Raw genomic sequence first — 16,585 nt, forward strand, 5'->3', positions numbered from 1 at the left:
ACTCCCCCAAAGAAGATCAATCTTACTGCTGTGTAAGAACCCTTACCAAAGACTTTTAATGGCCTTCCCTCCTTGAGAGAGAAACATGGGCACAGACAATGACTTAAGGTTATCTAGTGGTCTCATCTAAGAAACAGGCTAAGACCTTCCCTACTGGTAGCTCCACTCTTGGAAAGGATACAGTTTTCATCACCTTCAGGGTTTCGGGGTGGCCCAGGCATATTCAACAAAACCAGCTTCGCTTCATGGGACTTGTTAACTATAACCTCATTGAGTTTCACTGCTGTGTGCATCCGTCTCACGTTGGAATGGTCCCTGGGTGGGTGAAAGGGAGAAACAGGTGGTTAAGGCAAAGAGAAAGCTAGGCTATAGCCAATTTTAAAAACATTGAGATACAGAGCTTTTTTGCTTTGACTATGAATAATGTAATGAACAAATGATTTCCTTATACGCTGGGTTTTCTCATTCTACATTTGCTTGTTTTATGCCAGGAACACAGTATGGTGAGAAAGAAGGGTGGTTAGTTTATGCACAATGTTAACTCGTAGCTGATATGCACAGGCAAGTAACAGAGAGATGGCTAGATTTGGGGTGAAATGAAGAAGATACTTCATCCTCTGTATCCAGGCAAAGTCACATGTATGCCACTGACTAGGATACTGTGTTATGTGATAAGATTGTGTGTTGGAAAACTTACGGACGCATGTTAAGCAGGTCCTGGAATCCTTCCATCGACTTAGCCTTTTGTCCTCGGGATGCCATGTACTTGTCTTTTGTCCAAGTCATGTGCACCTTCTCCTGGTAGGTCTCTGTCTCTTCATCCTCATCAGAGCCAATGCTGGTCAATCGCAGCATTGAGTTCCGGTCCTTCACCAACTGTGCCTGAGGAGGGGCCAACACAGCTATGACCTCTATACCCAGTTTCCTCTCATGCTTTAGCTTCAATTATTTTCAAACAATAATGTGGTTATAGTGGAAGAACTGATAAAGTGAGATGGGAAGAATGTGTCATTCTATGAGAATAATACAGTATCATCCCTCTCAGTGACAGACTAGGATTCAGTGAATGCAGGAAGGTCTCACCTCTCTGTCCCGCTCTGTTTTGGACAGTCGCATGTGTCGGAGCATCTGGGACCTTTGCTCCATCATCAGGGTGCGCTCATAAGTGTAAGCGGATATGTCACTGTCATGCTGCCATAGACAACGCAGGGTGGACAACAAGCACAAAAGAGAAAGAAGAACTGAACCACTCACTTTCATTTCCATTTGCTAAATTAAGCCAGAGAAAGTACCACAATATCAACCTACGTTACACCCCTATTTTGTTAAGTTACTGAGTTATATAATATTATGAACTATCAAACACAGAAGCACTGACATTCCTTTCCGTAATCTAACCATTACATATATATTTCCTTGAAACAAAATACAAACTCTAGTCTTTTTTTAAAATACTGCCAGGTTATTTTTAAAAAGCTGTGTGTGATTTTAACATGCATAAATGAATTAAAACTTAATAAAACCATATTAAGCAGACAAGAATCTAAGAGAAATATAAAGGCTGTACAACAAACAAGAAAGCAAAAATTAAAAAAACAACACCAAATACACAAAACATACATAGTCTACTTATCTAGATCAATGTATTAGGGCTCTGTCAGAACTAAGGGATTAATCCACATTTGCAGCTGAACAATTTCCCAAACCAGAAAAAGTTCTAGGAAGACAGGGTAGGAAACGGGGGGAAGGGTGGTCTGTTTGATCTCCAACTCCGCTTTCTCACCATCTCCACCACTTCCACCTCTGCTTCAATGCGTAAGTGGTAGAGGAAGGTAGCCAGGTCCTTCTTCATCTGAATACTGTTGTCTTCTAGTTGGGCTACTGTGAAGATCCGTATGCTACATTTTCGCCACACCTGAGAAAGTACCATACATATATGGCAAGTTAGATGCAAGAAGCCCCCCTCCCCCCAAAAAAAGAGTGATTCCTAAAACACAAGACATTTTTTGCTTTGGACAACCTTCCTGTAGTATCAGGGTATTTGTTTTTAGCTTCTAACTGTATATACTGTTGTATGAGAGCAAAAGCTTGACTAAGAAACACATTAAAAACAACTTTAAGGGACGCCTGGGTGGCTCAGTGGGTTAAAGCCTCTGCCTTCGGCTTGGGTCATGATCTCAGGGTCCTGGGATTGAGCCCCACATCGGGCTCTCTGCTCTGCGGGGAGCCTGCTTCCTCCTCTCTCTCTGCCTGCCTCTCTGCCTACTTGTGGTCTCTCTCTGTCAAACAAAACAAAACAAAACAAAACAAAACAAAACAAAAACAACTTTAAGAAGTTCTTAATTTCCTAACAAGAAGAAAACCAGCAAAAGGGGACACAGAATACATTAGGAGGGTGTTGTATTTGGATAGCATATTGATGGCCCCATGCAGACTCTAAAAGTTACTATTTTAACTTTTTTTTAATTTATTTTTTATTCATTTTCAGCATAACAGTATTCATTATTTTTGCACCACACCCAATGCTCCATGCAATCCGTGCCCTCTCTAATACCCACCACCTGGTACCCCGACCTCCCACCCCCACCCCTTCAAAACCCTCAGATTGTTTTTCAGAGTCCATAGTGTCTCATGGTTCACCTCCCCTTCCAATTTCCCCCAACTCCCTTCTCCTCTCTATCTCCCCATGTCCTCCATGCTATTTGTTATGCTCCACAAATAAGTGAAACCATATGATAATTGACTCTCTTTGCTTGACTATTTTAACTTTTAAAGTTAAATTTTAAAGTTCAGCTTAACTAGTCTTACCAAAGGATGAGCATGCATATGTATAAGATACAAAAACATCCAAACAGAGGTTTCCAGTATTTGAGAGACTTTGGTCTATTTTTCTTTTAAATGGATGTGTTTCACTTGTCAATGTTTCTCCAAGAGTTCATATGGAACTTTATTAATTTGCTGAATTTCACTTGGAGATAGGTATCAAATAGAAAAAAGACGACTTCTCATACAGTTGGAACTAGGATCATGGGAATGCTAAGAAAAATCCCCAGCTCCTCTGATCCTAAGCCCCAACACTGTAATCAGAGGGAAAGGGCCAGCCTAATGAACCAGGACAGATATTAAGGGAGAAAGACTTTTTTCCCCAAAGGTATCTAATGTACCTTGTGCTGTTTGAGTAGGAAAGGTAATAACATGAGCATGCCCCCATCATGCACAATCCACCACACATCAATGTTGCCCTCAGAAAACTGCTCCACATTGCTGGGAAAGAAGGAGATGTTTTTAGCCACCAGCAGGGCCAGATGGGCAGCAGTTGTCACTCGAACTGTGCCTAGGGAGAAAACAGAATCAGGACAAACAGAGAAGACTCCTCACACTTGCCTTGCTTCCTACCATGTCAGGAAAGCAAGGATAATGGTTTTGGGGTTGGTTGTGGTTTTTTTTGTTTTGTTTTGTGGTTTTTTGTTTTTTACATTTCTTTAAGCAAAGTGTTCTGTTTACATAGTGGGTTATACCTCATCGGATAACAACAATCATTAAGAAAAATCTGAATAAGTAACAGAATTAGATTCAGAACCATGATTTACATTATTAAATTCCGATCACTGCATTTCTAAGGTTGGGGGGTTATGTGAATTCTGGAGATTTTGATGAAAGACAATCCTTCCAATTCCTGTGAGAATGTCCATGTGGCAGATCATAAATGAAAACTGGGAAATTTCAGAGAAAATTCCTAGCATGATACTTGACAGAGATAAACAATTCATGAACATAATATAAAGCTGGAGGGGGTGAGGAGAATAAGATTATCATTGTTAGTAGTTACTTAGGTGCCCTTCTAGGACTATGCTTCAGCAATGGCCCAGTCTCTACTTTGGAGGCTATGGGGTGGGACTAAGGCAACAGAGGTTTGACTGTATCCCCTTATTTGGGCCCTTTGGATAAAATGAAAAGTGTTCTGTACCAATAAAAGTCTTCCATGCTCGGGCATCTTCACTCTGGCGCCAACCATTAGGCCATCCCATCACCACCGTGTTGTGCTTCATGCCTCCAAGGCCACATGACTGGATGAGGTGGGAAATGCCCTCCCTCAGCTTGGCGGCCACCACCAGCTGGCAGAACCCTTTCACCTTCTCTGCCTCCATTAGATGCTTTATAGTCTGAAAAAGAGAACCTCAATGCTGAATTGCTTCACCCTGTTTCACTCTCTAAGTGCTTACTACATATAGTGCTGGTTGACTACATAGAGTTTTTCTGCCTTTTCCTCTGTAACATACCAAACAAATCAAGAACAGGGATCTTCATAAAACAAATATTCAATACTCTGTCTTAACTGACCAGGCGGAGTGTGAACATGATCTGCTTCCTTCCTCAATCACCCTGATGCCCCGACTCATACTATTAGAAACTCAATATGATGATTCAGTTTCGCTTAAGAATTTTCTCAGGTATGTTTTTTCATTTCTCCTATTTCCATCTGTTTTGATATTTTAATGGTGATTACTGATGACCATTGTCTTTGCTTTACTATTATTTATTCAAACCAGTTTGAGATAATATTTCATTTATTCTTACTCTACTCTCTTAGTGGAAAGACGAAGGGAATAATGGCATAGAAGTAAGACAGGATTTTCCTGAAGGCAGAGATTAAGTCAGTGGTGTAGCACGGGTAATAAGCAAGGTTTATTGATTTCCAACCCTGTGCTTTTTATTTATTTTTACCATCATTCCAGACTAATGTTTCTTCAAGTATTTCTAGTTTTCAGGGTTTCAAAGTATTCCAAAATGAAATCCAGTAAAATTTTTGAAAAGTAATTGTACGTTTCTCTGAACAGCAGGGTTGGTTTTATCATTAAAGTAAGTATTAGAGTCAAAACCGCTTTCTTCTTTAGGGAGAACTTACACTTGGAAAGTTAATCAAAAGTAAAGCAACCTTGGTCATGACTACATACCAGTGTAGGCTGGTAAGGAGAAAGGAAAGTTGTTCATGGCCCCTTATCATCAGAATGAGCAGAACCATCTCCACAGTTCAAAGGATAGTTTTATTTACATGACTTCTCTGAGGCCTGAGTCAACGTTTAGAGTCTATTTGGAAACAGTGCTTAGCCTTGACAATCTTGAAAGTTTAGTAACGCTTGTTAAATGGAAAACATAAATTATTATCTTCTGGTTCATCTTATTATTTGGGAGACGATGATTGTTCAAAAGTTAGCACTAACAAGGAAACCTCCCAGAACATGCAGGAAAGCAATTAACTTAGAAATATAATGTCTGACAACTTAACATCACAAAATCATAAGCTAAATTCCACTAAGTCAATACGTCTTGACTCTTACCTGCTCAGCAGCTAAAGCTTCCCCATAGTTCTCCAGGAAGTTCCCCACAATGACAGAGCCCACAATAGTTAGACCCTTTCCTGCTTTAAGTTGTGAGGCAAAGGTGAGGAGGCGAGGATGCTTGACATGTAAGTCTTCATCTAATTTCAGTAATACAAGTAATTGAGGCCTGTAAAGAGGTTGGTGGGAGAGTGGGAGGGAAAAAACACTTTGAGTTTGGGGAACAGAATGATAAATTCTACCCTTTAATTCAGGAGATCTAAATAAAACGTAAATGGGAAGAAGGAAGAGATTAGAGGAAACATTAGGATGAGGCTGTAGTTTATTTGAATCCTCCCAGTATTACCACAGATTGATCATTCTGCAAGGAACAAAAAAATGGCAGAAGTCTAGATCAGATATCCCATGAAGCAAAGAAAATAAAGTATGAAGGATTTGGAATCATTCAAAACAGGTTCTTCACACCAATTCTTTGAGCCACCTGAATTCCTTATCCTATAATCACTGAAGCACACAGTTGTGTGTGTTAACCATGTGCCAAACACCATACCACTAAGCTCTATTGATCTCTTTACCTCCAGTTTTTAGTGTGTGGTGGTCCTTCTTCCAGCCGGAGCAAAGCAAACCGGGCTGCACTGAGGGACAGCCCACGGATTCCATCACCCCACTCTTTCTCCGCTCTGGGAGAAAAAAGAGAAAAAAGCAGAGACAAGTATCAACTATAGCAAGTATAATTTCAAAACAAGGTTTTTTTTTTCCTCTTTCTAAAACTAACATATGCATGCAGTTGAAAATTAAAACTCATATTAATTATTAATATAATGCTCTTAACATAATGAACCCACGAACAGCAGACCCATAATTGCCCTTCAGCAGTGGACCACACTGTACAATAAACAATTCAAAACAAAGGCTGGAAGGATCACTTGCTCATTCTTCTATGTAACTGTTCAAAAGCAATGATGTAAAATAGCAATTTGGAGAAGGAAATTACAACAGACACAAAGTTTAATTTAATTTTGAAAATAATAGGGAGAAAGCAAAATTCAATGTAATCTTCTGAACCAGTGTTATTTATTCCTAATTTTCGTAAGTTTTTTCTGTAGTCTTGTAGTTATGAAGTTTCTCAGTATTAATTTCTTTTTCATTTCAGAGATTATACCTTAACTGAAGAGGGAAGCATAAATACTTATATTTGTGTTAGACTTTAATATCATTATTTTGACATGTCCTTCTAGCAACTTTTTAAATTGATCTGTTCATACTTTCTCAATGGGTTCTCCTTATTGATTCTGTAGTTTGTGTCTGTAAGATGGCTAAAAGAATTTGGGGTTATAGAGTTTAGTTGCAGTTAAATGAAGCTGTCTGGATCCTTAATGCAATTTTCATTGAGCTGGCTCTACCAAACTAGTCCATTTTGATACCTGTAGCAGTAATTAAGGTCAAATCCACAGACTCACCCTTGGTACTCGATGTACTTGTAGATCATACCAGCTATTACCATAGCTACAATGGCGTAATACCAGGAAGAAATGAACATCAGAGCCAGACAGATACTCATTCCCATGAAAGAGAGGGCCCTAGAAAATTAAAAACCAAAATGCAAACAAGAAAATGTTTTTCTAAGCAGCTAAAAAGAAGCCTGTGCTAGAGGTGCTTCTCAAACTGGTGAAGGATTGTTATTATTATCTTTTTAATTCCAATATACTGCAGACTGAACTTTTATAAAATGCAATAAAAATGAATTATTAGAAAAATTACTATATGCCTGGATGCTGTGAGAATGTCAAATTGCTATAAAAGTTTCAAAATGATTTTTCTCAATTTTTATAGTTATCGTATCATGGACTGCAATAGTCAGCAAATCTGCACTGAGGCCCGAACCATCCTTTGTGCTGATGTTTCCCACTGCTGGAAAAACATATAAATGAACAGGTTGTAATGAAAGTTATCTGTAGGTGTGAGGATAATAAATACCTACTTGGCAAAGCAAGAATGGGGCACACAGAGTTATTAACATGATCTTTTTTTTTTTTTTTAAGTATTTATTCATTTGTTTGACAGACAGAGATCACAAGTAGGCAGAGAGGCAGGCAGAGAGAGAGAAAGGGAAGCAGGCTCCCTGCTATGCAAAGAGTAGGACCCTGGGATCATGACCTGATCCACGAAGGCAGAGGCTTTAACCCACTGAGCCACCCAGGCACCCCTGAACATGGTCTTTTAAAAAGAAATATCTCATGTAAATATTGCTTAAAACCTTATGAACATACCTTAGCATCATGCAGAACCCACTAAAGGAAATCTGCCATTAGTTTTCTTACTTTACATTAAGAGAAACTTGGCAGAGGGGTGCCCAAGTAGGTTGTGGGTTAAGTGTCCAACTCTTGATTTTGGCTCAAGTCATGCACTCAGGGTCCTGGGATCGAGCTATGCATTGGGCTCAGCACTGAGTGTGGAGTTTGCTTAAGATTCTCTTTCTCGGAGTGCCCAGGTGGCTCAATCGGTTAAGTGTCTGCCTTTAGCTCAGGTCCTGATCTCAGGGTCCTGGGACTAAGCCCCACATCAGGTTCCCTGCTCACTAGGAAGCCTGTTTCTCCCTCTCCCTCTCCCAATCGCCCTGCTTGTGCTCTCTTGCTCTGTCAAATCAATAAATAAAAAGTCTCTCTTTCCCTTTGCCCCCCCCCACATGTGGTGGCTCTCTCTCTCTGTCTCCCTCTAAAAAAAAGGAGAGAAAAACTTGGCAAGAGAATGATGAAATGCCTGTTTTGATCAAATAGATTAAGTACATAACCATGCTTACTGAAGTTCTTCTGTGTACAGAAGGAACCTCTTAGCTCTACGATGAATGAAAGAGTGAACAGGAGAGTTGTTAATATGGAGAAAATTATCTCTAATAAAAACATAGGAGAAGGATAAAGGGAAAAGCTAACAAAGCAAAACAGTAACACAACAAAGTTCATAGTGAACATTTAATTAAGGTTAAAGCTAGAAAGAGGATTAGAGGTGATAATACAGTAAGGATTTAAATTTTTGCCACATAAAGGTCACACTAGTGCCTACCACTGGTGAGTGAAGTCAGGAAAGGGTCAAGGAGGAAGGCAGCACAGAGGAATGTAGCAACAGGTGCACACAGGACATATTAAGAACCTTTAGCTATGACAGGAAGGAAATGAGGAGGAGATGGGATGGCAGCTAAAAGCGTGATGACTCCCTTAGTGGTGGAGATGTGAAGGCAGCAGCTATAGCAACGTTTCACTGTGAGCTTTACTATGTAGCAGGATGGTAAAATTAAATATGATATAGTTATGTGTTGTGTTAAAAGCTACAAATCTAGGGAATAGTAGAGTTGACACTGAGCTAAGGTCATCTAACTCCACAGCTCATACTCTTACCTGCTAAATGAACCTCGTAAGGAAGAGAGTTCGGGAATGAAAACTGATGAGAAAATGAGAATGAAGACAGAAAAGGGGTGAAGCCCAGCCCTTAGCTAAGAAGGAAATGGGAAAACAAATAATGCAAAGGGTAGGCTGGTTTAAGCTGAAAAATACAGCAGACTGGAAATACATATTTCATAGTTTCTGTTTTTATTCTCAAGTAGGTGTTATAAATTATAAAGTGAACTACGAAAACACATGGTAATTTGGTAGAAATTCAGGTGATCACTGAAGCTGAAACAGGCAGGACAGGATGGCTGGCCAAGAAAAATTTTATTAACCAACCCAGAATCTCCTACTTTTCTAGTTCATGACAGGTTCTCTCCAAATGTGGGGAAGAAAAAGAAAAAGAACAGACTTACCAGTGGTAGTAGCGGAACCGGGGTCTCCAGTTAGGTGTTCGAAGTAATGTTTGTAATGCACATGCCAAATTCACAAAGAGGTAACACATCAGGAAAAACCTGGCAGAATGAAAATAGTAAAAGGCATGATTATTCTTGTAAAATGATTCTCCAAGGGTTATTGTAAATAGAGACCTTTGTTGTGTTTAAGCTTCTGTTCTAGCTCACTATAGCCTTTGATTAAGACTAGGATGTAGAGAAATTTAACTTCTCCCCATGATTTGCTCATTTTTCTGCATTCTCTCACAGTAAAAGACACATCCACTCTATACCCAGTTGTTTTTGGGATAATCCAAGTTTCCTCTTTGTTACTTATCTTTGTTCCAAATTAACTTATCAAGTCCTATGGATTCTACCTATTTACACATTTTAAAACCTTTCTCCTCCCTTCCATCTCTACTGCTATCACCTTAGTTCAGGATCTCATTTCTTCCCTGCTGGATTAAATAAGTTTACGGGTAGCATTCTCAGCCCAATTTCAGCCTCCTTCTCACTTGTCTTTTATACCAAACTGATCATTCTAAAACATAAACATGATCTCAAAGGATCACTCACAACCTCCAGGTAAAAGTTCCAGGTCTTTTATGACCTGGCTCTACCTGCTTCTCTGCTCAGCTACTCTCAACAGTCACACTCCATTCTATCCAAGCCAAACTACTTTGAATTCTCAGATGTGCTACGCGGTTTCATTCCCAATTCCTTTACACACATTCCGCGTCTGGAACATCTCACTCTTTCTTTGCTTAGTAAATAACCAGTCCTCTTTCAAGATGCAAGTGTCTCCTTTCCTAGAAAACCTTTCTTGAATCTCAGTCATTTTTGAGCTCTTATAGCAGTGTTCACCTTTACCATAGTTCTCATCCCACTACACAGGATTACTGGTCTCTCTCTCTCATCAGTTCTTAAGGTTCTGTCATTCATCTTTGTATTCCTAGCATGCTGCCCAGTGCCAGGCAGGTATTAAGTCATTACTAAGTCGCAGCTGAAGGATTAAAGCTAACAGCAGCAGTAAAAGCTACAACCAGCTGATAATGAATAAGAAATGAAGGCAAAGAACTTTTGAAGTTATACAGGTAGGAAGAAACCATGATGATTTATAAAAGTTAGCCTTGAAGTTCTTAGGAATATATATTATTTAGGTGAAGTTACATCTGTACTTGGCTCACTCTTTTATCACTACTGTTGCATGCCTGATGGAAATCAACACGTACTACACATCATATAAGCAAGAAAAAAAGAAGAGAAGAACTGGCTCTTACATAGAAAGAATTGGGGCCACAAGATCCAGGGAGGCGATAAGAATCCCCAGCTCTGCAATAGCAGCAGTTAGAAGTAAAGCCCAGGTAGGTTCCCCGTTGGCTTTGCTGTGACCAAAAACCTGTACAGAGAAGGGAAATATCAGACACAGGTGGTGGGGTATGTCTGAGTCAATGTTCCCTGATTCCTCTATGCTACAGTTTCAGATATATGATGGATAATAGTGTTAACAACTGTGGCATCTTTTAAATAACTTTATCCTACTCACATATAAACTCATCCCCCATAGCGACTTAGAAGGTTTTGTACTAAAAACCCATGTCTTCACATTGTATGATCTAGTAATTCCTAAGCCTATGAAGACCCACACAGTTTCTCATAAAATCTGACAAAAAGGAAATAGGGTATGGGAAAGGGATACTCACCCTCAGAAAGGGTATGATGTTATCCTTGGCTATTGCCTGTAGCAGCCTTGGTGCACCTGTGAGACTCTGAAGTCCAGCCCCACACGTGGAGAAGAAGGAGCCAATAACAATCACCCATGGGGAAGGCCAAGATAAGGTACCCACCACCAGATTACCTTTCACAGCATCCCCAAACCTGCGTAAGAAATGAGGGTATGGAAAATTATACTGGAAGACTAGAGAGACATTCACCTAATTTTTTCTGTTTATAATTTTTTAGAGAATTAAAATTGAGACAGACATAAGTATTAAGAAATGTAAAGGTAGGCAGATTTGATTTATATTAAGAAAAAATAACCTGTAGGCCCAGAAAATAAAGCTAAACTTCAATTATAGCTTCCCCCACAAAATATCAAAATATCTGTGCTCTTTGCAACAAAAATTAGAAAAATACAAAAAATATAAAAACCAGGAAGAAATCCATAATCACAACATAACTGGTAATATTTAGTACACTTTCACATTTGAATCTGTTTACGGTTTTTAAAAATACAGATGAGATCACAGTACACCTGTAATTCCATATTTTTAACTTACATTTTCCTATGTCATGAAAAACTTTTCAGGAACAAAAATTTTAGTGGTTTTAACAATATTGCATCATAATTTACATAATCCATTTCTCTAGTGTTGATTTTACACTATGGAAAATACTGTAACTAACATCTTTATGCACATATCTACATTCACACATCCCAGATTTGTTCCCTTATGGCAGATTCCTAAGAGGGAATAACTGCAGTAAAAGAGATCAATATCTAAAATATTTCAAAATCACTACCAAAATGGTTATAAATTTCCAGAAAGGTTATAATACATTTCCAGAAAGGTTATAATACATTTTATTATTAAATTCCAGAAAGGTTATAATACATTTTATTGCCACTGGTTTAAGTTTTACAGTACATACCTATTTCATACCAGCCTTGAGTATTAAAATTCTAAAAGTCAGTCCTAATTTGATGGGTTCATGTGATGTCATTGTTTAATTATTTATGGTTTTAACCATCTTTTATTAAGTATGACACACAAAAAGTAATGTACAAAAAAATGTACACTTCAATGAATTTTCACAAACATCCATGCAGCTACTATCTAGTCAAGGAACAGAACACTGCCAGCACCCAAATTTGCTCTTATGCCTACGGGCCAACACTAGCCCTTTTGTCCCCTCCACCACTGTCCTTTTAATTTTCAATAAATGAAATAAGGTATTCGTCTTTTGTTTCTTTCACTCAACATTGTGAAATTCATCCTATTTACTTTGTGTATAGCTGTGGATAATTTATTTTTCATTGCTCTATGGTTTTCCACTCCATTTCCATTATGAATACATAATTTATTCATTCTACTATTAATGAACATTTTAACTATTTCTAGATTTTGACTATTAATGATAATAGTGCTGCGAGAATTCTTATCCATGATTCTTAATGCATGTGTGCATGCATTTCTCCTCGGTCATAAGGTATGTGTACATTCAATATCAGAAGATAACGACCAACAGTTTTTCTTTCCTTTTTTATTTTTTTTTTTTTAAGATTTTATTTATTTATTTATTTAACAGAGAGACACAGCGAGAAAGGGAACACAAGCAGAGGAGTGATAGAGGGAGAAACAGCTTCTTGCTAAGCAGGGAGCCCCATGTGGGGCTCAATGCCATGACCCTGGGATCATGACCTGAGCTGAAGGCAGTGGCTTAACCAACGGAGCCATGCAGGTGCCCCGATAATGACCAACAGTTTTTCAAAGGAATACCAGCTTACATTTTCAGTACTTTTTATATTATGGAGTAATTTACCAAAGCTCATATACCCATATATTTTCAGTGACAATAGTACAGTAATAGTAAACTGTGCTACTTATTCTTTTTTGTCAACAATATGCATATACAGCATCTACTGGGATTTCTGTCCTAAAAGAACTCAATTGAGTCGAAAAGAGTGATATGAAAAGCTACAGTGTATATGGTATGTGCAATACTGTAGTGGCTGAATAAGAAGGGGTATATGGTTATCTCTGCTGGGTGAGTGTGAGAAAGCTTCACAGGACAGAAAACACTCAGTCTAATTTTAGAGGATCGATGTGTCTACTAGGAGGAAATTAACTGTTCTAAGCAAAGGAAACTGCACAAACAAATGTGTGGCTGAGTATTTAGCATCAGGTTATGGCTGGAGCCCAGGGAGTTTACAAGGGAATGCTGGGAGAGGACATCAGAAAATGGTACACAGGGCCAGATCGAAATGATGGGTTTCAAGGGGCTTTTGGCAGGCTGTAAAGCAGGAAGGTTTGTACAATCTAATTTTGTGTTGTAGAAAAATCTAGTGGCAACAGGAAAGAAGGATTGAAGATGGTAATATTTAAAGGGAGATAACTACAGTAATCTAGACAGAAGATCCCAGAGGCCTGGGAAAGGGGACAGAGGTAAAGAATAGTGGAAGAGATCTACTGAGACGAAAGGTGGACTTCACAGGACTTAGAAACTAACTGGATGAGGGAACCGGTGGAAAAAGTCTAGGATGGCACCCATGTTTCTGTTTTAAGAAGGTGAATTGGGAGGCTAGTTAACTCCCCCAGATAGGGAAAAGGGGAAGAGCTGTAGCAGGGTTAGGGGAAAGATTTTTCTAGGGATCTCTTACAAAAACATAGTTTTTGCTCATAGGTGAGAGGAAAGGAAAAACACCCATCAACCTTCATGAATGGAATGAAGAAATTTTCAAGACTGTATTTAGAATGCTAAACAGATACATACTTTTATGTCTCATAGAGGAGATGCTAGAGACACTTAGAAGTTTTTGTTTTGTTTTAACTTGCTCTCCTTCACTTTTGGTTTCAGTTTTCCAACAGCTCTTCATGTGCAGGGAAGCCCTTGTGATGCAGACAAATTCACTACTTTATTGAAATGCTATATTCATTGCATCTCATATATTTATAACAATATAGCTGGTACTTATTATTTACTAACATTATGGGAACTATATACATATATTTCCTAATTGTTAATCATGATCTATACCTCAGGCTGGGTTCCAAGTTTATGATTGTCGTGGGGCAAAGTGGAATGATCAGATAAAATGGAAGACAGACACATAAATGTTACAAAGAGATCAACTACTTACTTGTCTCTAAGAACAACACCTTCAATACAGGCACCAAAAAGGACAACATTGCTTAAATCTACCATACTGAGAGTCAAGGAAGGTGACCTCCAATGCTCTGAGATAAAAAGTAAACACTCAGGATATTTCTTCTATCAGTAAAATGAGGTACTAAATTCACTAATGTTGTCAATTCTTCCTTGAATTTTAGAGCTGAGGTGGGTAGATTATCCAGTGAGAAGCGAGCTGGTAAGATGAAAGTATTGATCAGCCTCATTCCACAGATGTGCCTATGACTAAAACTCAGCCTAGATCCATGAAAAGGATACAGACAAAGGAGGTGGTCAGGATGGCGAGGATAGTGCCAATGGGAATAGACTTTTGAGCATCCTTCAGATCTCCAGATCTGTTTGATCCAGCCATGATACCTTTAGAGGAGGAAAAAAGAACAAGTTAACTTCTTAGTTCCTGGACACTTTGATATTCATGCTGATCCCAAAGCCTGGAAGCAAATAAGAAGCTGGAGAATATAATTCTGTCTCCTGAGAAAAATCACTCCCTGGGTCTCCTAACTTCTAAAATAGAAAACAGCTCTTCTGCTTACCTGTGACAGAGGGAAAGAAGATCCCCACCAGAAGAGTAAAAGATGTGGTGATGTCAACAAGGACATATTCATGGTTTAAAATGCCTAAGACATCAGAAGATTTGGCTGAGGGCTTTTCAATTATCTCTCCCTTCGGTAGGTAATTACTCCAAAGATTCTCTGCAGTGGTAAGAAAAACGTATATAAGCAACAGAAGTATGGAAAGAAGATAATTAGGTAATTTTCTACCTAAACAATATTCTAAATCCTCATGTACATAGTTTTTAAAGGTATGTTTGCTTCTACATGAGCACATATATATCATATAATAAAGAACATATAAATAAAAACCTACTGTTCTTTCTCATCTGATTCAAATGTAATTTGACAAAGTGCTTTGTTACATACAAATGCAATTAAATACACAAATGCAAATTAGTAGAAGTTAAGTGGACTAAAGATGAATGCTCAGCAGCTCATTTTTTTTTAATTAGTATTCAATGCTATTTTTAACACCTTAGTGTAAAGTTGCTTACATGCAAAGATATTTGTGGACCAAACATTTAAGACAAAAGTAACTTAAGGCAAGAGTTTCAGAAATTGGGTTGAGTGAGGAAAACAGCACATGTGGCTGCGGTGACACTGAAAGCTCCATCTGGTTGTCACTGTGGGAAGAACACTGGCCATTTTACAGTAACAGAACTTGCTTAGCTCTGTTCTCAAAAGGAGGGAAATTTTATTTTATTTTTTTAAAATATTTTATTTATTTGTTTGAGAGAGAGAGAGAGAAAGAACAAGCAGAGAGAGCAGCAGAGGGAGGAGAAGCAGACTCCCTGCTGAGCAGGGTACCCAACAAGGGACTCAATCCCAGGACCCTGGGATCATGAGCTGAACTGAAGGCCAATGCTCAACCAACTGAGCCACCCAGGTTCCCCCAAAAGAGGGATATTTTAGCAAAAAGCACCACAAGGGAGTCTGAAAAAGGGTAAGTTCACTAAAAGAAAAGCAGAAAGATGTTGAGTTAAGAGTGATGTGCTGAGCTTGAGGAGGGAAGCGATGGTGTGGCAGTGAGTCATGGACAAGATTAGAGTCTATGATGGAAAAGCCTGCTTTCCTGAGCAAATTAAAAACTTGTTCAAAACCTCCTGACTTACCTGTAATGACACCACTAGCCAATCCAGGAATGCCCTGGATCGAAGTGACATTATTGTGAATAAAGTATTCGTCACAGGTGGCATTGAAAAACTGACTTGAGTTACAGAAGAAGCCCCATAACTTTGACGGTACTGTCATGTTGTTAATTTCCTTGGTCTTAGAGCAAATATCAATGTGTCTTGATGAAAGGGTGCGGTTACCCAGCATACAGACCCTAGTGAAAACAAACACAGAGAAAGAGGAAGTAAGGGTAAAAATATAAAATAAAATAAAACAAAAGAAGGTAGGTTAGAAATAGGTTAGTAATGAAAAAAAAAAAAAAAAAAACCCTCATCTCTAAGAGGATGTGAAAGGACCTAATATTTATTGACTTGCTTTGTAGATGAAGATTCATTTACACTTTTTGCAATTTAATCCTGACAGCCATCTCACAAAATATGCATTAGTATTTCTATGTTGTGGATGGAGAAACTGAAGTTTAGGGTAATAAAACAGTCTGCCTGAGTCATACCGGTACCAGTAGTGATAAGAGTTCAAACAGAAGAACTGTCTAAAGACACTATGCTCACTCATCTTCCAAATTTTCTAGGTTATTAACCAATTGTCAGGTCTAAAAGAATCCCAGAGTCCTTTTGTACTTAAAAAAAAAAAAAAAGAAAAACAAATTAAAAAAAACCCTCCCTTCATTTTTTTTTTTTTGGCCTAGAAAAACCTATGTTCATAATGACCCATTTGAAAATGTTACACTAAAGGTCAAACCTTCTGGCTACTGTTACAAGAAAGACAGCTTGGCTGGAATAAAAAGCACATCCTACTATGGCCTAAGAGAAAACTATTTTTGAACATAAGCCTAG

General features: G+C 38.5%; 1 protein-coding gene across 5 annotated transcripts in view; it reads right to left on the reverse strand.

The window, feature by feature from the left end:
* The window catches only part of SLC12A6 (solute carrier family 12 member 6), a 93,354-nt gene that overhangs the window by 4,069 nt on the left and 72,700 nt on the right, over window positions 1–16,585 (reverse strand). For 4 of the 5 annotated variants that reach the window (XM_082736739.1, XM_082736740.1, XM_082736741.1 and 1 more), the window contains 16 exons: window positions 15,731–15,945; window positions 14,598–14,756; window positions 14,323–14,421; window positions 14,015–14,072; window positions 10,857–11,031; window positions 10,434–10,552; window positions 9,136–9,234; window positions 6,800–6,919; window positions 5,915–6,019; window positions 5,340–5,508; window positions 3,968–4,163; window positions 3,165–3,334; window positions 1,784–1,915; window positions 1,084–1,191; window positions 698–882; window positions 182–315 (listed from right to left, as the gene is read on the reverse strand). In XM_082736739.1, the coding sequence (XP_082592865.1) occupies window positions 182–315; window positions 698–882; window positions 1,084–1,191; window positions 1,784–1,915; window positions 3,165–3,334; window positions 3,968–4,163; window positions 5,340–5,508; window positions 5,915–6,019; window positions 6,800–6,919; window positions 9,136–9,234; window positions 10,434–10,552; window positions 10,857–11,031; window positions 14,015–14,072; window positions 14,323–14,421; window positions 14,598–14,756; window positions 15,731–15,945 (2,243 nt within the window). The remainder of the gene's footprint in view (window positions 1–181; window positions 316–697; window positions 883–1,083; window positions 1,192–1,783; window positions 1,916–3,164; window positions 3,335–3,967; window positions 4,164–5,339; window positions 5,509–5,914; window positions 6,020–6,799; window positions 6,920–9,135; window positions 9,235–10,433; window positions 10,553–10,856; window positions 11,032–14,014; window positions 14,073–14,322; window positions 14,422–14,597; window positions 14,757–15,730; window positions 15,946–16,585) is intronic. The other variant, XR_014313309.1, reaches the window with a different exon arrangement.

The sequence above is a fragment of the Mustela nivalis genome, assembly GCF_964662115.1.
Source record: "Mustela nivalis genome assembly, chromosome: 6".
In the NCBI taxonomy this organism is placed as follows: Eukaryota; Metazoa; Chordata; class Mammalia; order Carnivora; family Mustelidae; genus Mustela; species Mustela nivalis.